The sequence below is a fragment of the Chelonia mydas genome, chromosome 9, assembly GCF_015237465.2.
Source record: "Chelonia mydas isolate rCheMyd1 chromosome 9, rCheMyd1.pri.v2, whole genome shotgun sequence".
NCBI classification, from domain to species: domain Eukaryota; kingdom Metazoa; phylum Chordata; order Testudines; family Cheloniidae; genus Chelonia; species Chelonia mydas.
Genome location: NC_057855.1, coordinates 41,268,688 through 41,272,841, shown reverse-complemented (window position 1 = coordinate 41,272,841; position 4,154 = coordinate 41,268,688). Strand labels below are relative to the sequence as shown.

At 46.0% G+C, this 4,154-nt stretch overlaps 1 protein-coding gene across 1 annotated transcript; it reads right to left on the bottom strand.

Annotated features, from left to right (window-relative positions):
• Positions 1 to 1,336: 1,336 nt before the first annotated feature.
• On the bottom strand, positions 1,337 to 3,945 carry FOXL2 (forkhead box L2). The gene has a single exon (XM_037908969.2). The coding sequence runs from the start codon at positions 2,503 to 2,505 to the stop codon at positions 1,600 to 1,602; it is 906 nt and encodes a 301-aa protein (XP_037764897.1). The 5' UTR covers positions 2,506 to 3,945; the 3' UTR covers positions 1,337 to 1,599.
• Positions 3,946 to 4,154: the final 209 nt, after the last annotated feature.

Genomic DNA, 4,154 nt, shown 5'->3' with positions numbered 1-4,154 from the left:
ATACCCTTTAAGGCCGGATCTGGCAATCATTACTCAGACAAAACTCCAAATGAAGCTAAAAAACTTTAGGTGGAGTTTTGTCTGCGTTAGGAGTGCAGGATCGGATTCTGGATATAGGAAAGAGACTAAAGTTTAATATTTCTGCATGACAAAAACGAAAAGAAAGACTGCCTTCAGTTTATTTTAAAAACAGAATTATTAAGTTTTGGCTGCTGAGAACATTTCAATTACTTAGACTTGGAATAAAAATATCAAGCGTGGGTAATCTGCATATAAACTGTATCTACTCTACACACACGTCTATCTAGACGGGTATTTTTATACACTATGCTATATCTGATCACATCCCAATTTTTGCATTTTATATTAGAATGTTAGGAATCTCTGCAACTATTCAAGCCAATTAAATATTTTGCACTGAATCTCTCAATGAATTTGCATATCAGCAGTGGAGCACGCAGGACTGAAGGAAAATAAAACAATATTAAAAGAAAGAAAAAAATTTTATTGGAGTCTTTACAATGCTAGAAAATACAATAAAAGTGCTAGTTTACTCTAGAAAAGTTGGTCCCAAAAATGGTACTATGCCATAGTATCTATCAGCTTACATAAACATTTATAAAATCGCTATGAACTGGCCCCAATATTTATAAACATCTATGTTTTTCACATTAATCTATTTAAAGTCGGAGGACCAAAACTTTGTAAGAAAGATGCTGAGCAGTTAAACGCAGAACCTACCAAAGATTCCATTTGGGGCCAGGAGGTTTTTGGTCAAAATATGAAGATAAAATTTAACTTTTATTTAATAATAATAATAATGCGCTTGGAAAAAAATCCCAATTATTATAGGAAACCGTCTTTTTTCTTATAATTTCAAAATATTATTTTAGACCTGCATAAAATTACTCTTAAGACCTCACAGGACATTTTCTACTTTAATATACATATATCTATATCACTGCCGGCATATTTCACAAGTTACTCTTGTTATTTTTTGTTTGTTTCAAATATCAACAGCATTGCTATGAAATGTAGGCATGTGTTCTGCTTTAAAAACAGTCCCCAAGTAAGTACTATTTTGACAGAAGGACAGAACTTTGAAGAAGTGCAATTCTTTCCAGACTATACAAGTCCTGTGATACCCAGCGGATAGGCCTGTCCCAGCAACAAATCTACAATTAGCGGAGATCGAATCGGTGGTTTTTCTATTTCCCCCCTCAGTTTACTTTCCTGAACGCCCCCAAAAATAGTGCCAATTTACAAAGTGGAGCATACAGTTTTGTTTGAGGACAAAACTGTATATTTTTAATGGCATGCTTTTTTTTAAAAAAAAAAGTCAGTCTCTCCCCCACCCCCCTTGTTATAAATCAGACAAACCGGCCATCGCTTGATAACCTTGCACTCAAACAGGATCACACAGATCTCTCGCTGCAGCTAGAGGGTTTTTAAAGTTCAACACTTACACTGACTTCAACCAAACGCGGAGCAGGGCTTACATTTTCCCGCTGTGCCCATTTTTGGCACAGAGAGCACCTTAGACAAATCCGCCACTACAGAGGAGAAACAAGAGACAGACAGACAGGAGGGCGGGGGTCTCTAGATGTCTATCCGGGAGTGCAAGGCGCTGTGTTTGCTGTCGTGGTCCCAATAGGAACAGTGCATCATGGAGAGCTCGGCGGGCTGGCGGGCGCAGGCGAACTGGAGGCCGGCTCCGTTGGGGGCCGGGGCGGCAGGCGGCGCGGGGCTGGCGGGGCTGAGCTGCTGCGGGTGGTGGTGGTGGTGGCTCATGCCGTTGTAGGAGTTCACCATGCCCGGCAGGGCCATGCCCTGCACCCGGGAGTAGGGGCCGTAGGACGCCGGGGCCGACAGTCCTTTCACGTTGACGGGGCTGACGTTGCCGCCGGCCAGCTGGCAGGAGGCGTAGGGCATGGGCGCGGGCGGCTGGGCCAGCGGCCACGAGTTGTTCATGAAGCCGGACTGCAGGTACTTGGGCGGGGAGAGGTAGCCGTAGCTGTCGCTGCTGAAGAGGGTCTTGCCCGGCTGGAAGTGGGTCGGGGGCGGCCTGAAGGGCCTCTTCATCCTCCGCCGCCGCCGGTAGTTGCCCTTCTCGAACATGTCCTCGCAGGCCGGGTCCAGCGTCCAGTAGTTGCCCTTGCGCTCGCCGCCCCCCTCGCGGGGCACCTTGATGAAGCACTCGTTGAGGCTCAGGTTGTGGCGGATGCTGTTCTGCCAGCCCTTCTTGTTCTTCTCGTAGAAGGGGAACTTGCTGATGATGTACTGGTAGATGCCGGACAGCGTGAGCCGCTTCTCCGCGCTCTCCCGGATGGCCATGGCGATCAGAGCCACGTAGGAGTAGGGGGGCTTCTGAGAGGGGTCCGGCTTCTCGGCCCCCTTCTCCGGACTCAGCTCGTCCTTGGCTCGCTCGGCCTCCTTGCTGGCGTTGGTGTCATGAGCCATCAGGGCTACGGGGTCCTCCTCGGGGTCCTGGTAGCTGGCCATCATGGCACCCAAGTCCACTCTTCTTCCCAGGGGGAAAAGAACCGGCTTTCCTGCTTGCTGAGCAGCTTGAAGCCCAATCCCACGGGCAGAGGCTCAGAGTCAGTCCCTTCTTGGTATTGATTTGGATGAAACTTGCGCCCAGAGCCAGCTGATACTCAAAGCCCCTTTCCCTTAGGAGCTGGTAAAGTTTCTCTCTTAGCCCTGCCTGTTTTTCAAGAGGCAGCAAAGCGTCTCTGGCTCCGGAGGCTCAGATTTCCAATGCACTCAAGGACTTGCTCTTTTCTGATTTGTAAGTTCCGCTTTCGTCAGGAACCCTTTCTCCTATAGCGGGGGAGCCAGCGAGGCATGGTCGAGTTCATTTCTAATTCATAATTAAACCCCAGCGATTAGCCTTACTTAGCAAAAGGAGAGAAAGAGTGGGTATTAAACTGAAAAAAAAATCAAATGGCCATGTATATTTAAATTAAACGTTCTCGATCTATTAACATGTTTCACATTCGATCTTTAAGAAGTCTTCTCGAAACTTTCTTCGCCACAGTTTTGAATAATTGTCTCAGCTGGAGATTTTGAGGAAGTCCTGATAGAGATGATCTCTCAGTGAAAGGTGGATAAATTATTACCCGGGTGTCCAGTTAAGTGAGGGGGAAATGTTACAGTAACTTGAGGTTCTATCAGCAGTAAAAGGAAGCGTCCAAATTTCATTGCAAACCTACCATGTTATTTGGGTTTGGCTGGCATAGGCATTCATTTTAGCACCAGGGAAATGAGCTCAAACATGCCTACTGTGCAGTAAGCTGCAAACTTCCTTCCACTCCCAGCCTAGAAACCGAATCCACCGCCCTACACTGAAATCAATAGCTGTAAGTGGGAACTGATTATGATACAGGGTACTCTTTCCCCATTCTCAGATGTCTATGTCTATCTGTACATTTACATTTATACTCACTAGAGTCTTGGCACAGTGCCCAGATAACTGATTACAGTCGAAAAAAAAAAAGTAAAAACAAACAAAAAAACCAACCCACACCTGTTAAAACTGTTACACAATAAAACGGGGCTCGGTTCTCGCAGCCCTTCCACACAAGAGTAAAAAAACCCTGAATTCAAAGAGTAAAGGCTGAAGAATCAGGTCCAGGAGCAGGGCTTTCTCCACCCAGAGCATACAAATGTGATCGAAAACAGACCGCGCTTGTTTACCTACAAACTTAAAGGGACACGCAGATGAGCGAACAAAAGGAGGCTAGGAAGGGATTGAGGGGAGATTATAGGGTGGAATCTTTTCTGGGAGATATCCAGACTACAGAGTTGAACTGTTTTCCCCCGGTTGATTGGAATTTTCTATGTGCCTGTGACATTTTTATCTCCCTTTTTATCTTCAGGTAAAGCGACTGTGAGCAGCAAGAAGGAAGCGTGTACTGGTCACCCTGCAGAAGCGACTCAAAGGTATCGTACAAAAAATAGTCACGGTGGCTGCTCCATTTGCAGTCGCACGAATGGAGGTGGATTACTTAAAACGTTATTTTGTGATGACTTGCAAGGAATTACTCGGCTCTAAGGAACAATGCACGAGGACTCGCCTGCTTGTTTTCTAAATTCGAGGCTCCTTGTTGCTCCTTCGCTGCCATTTTAAAGATCGAGCCGTCATGTATAGC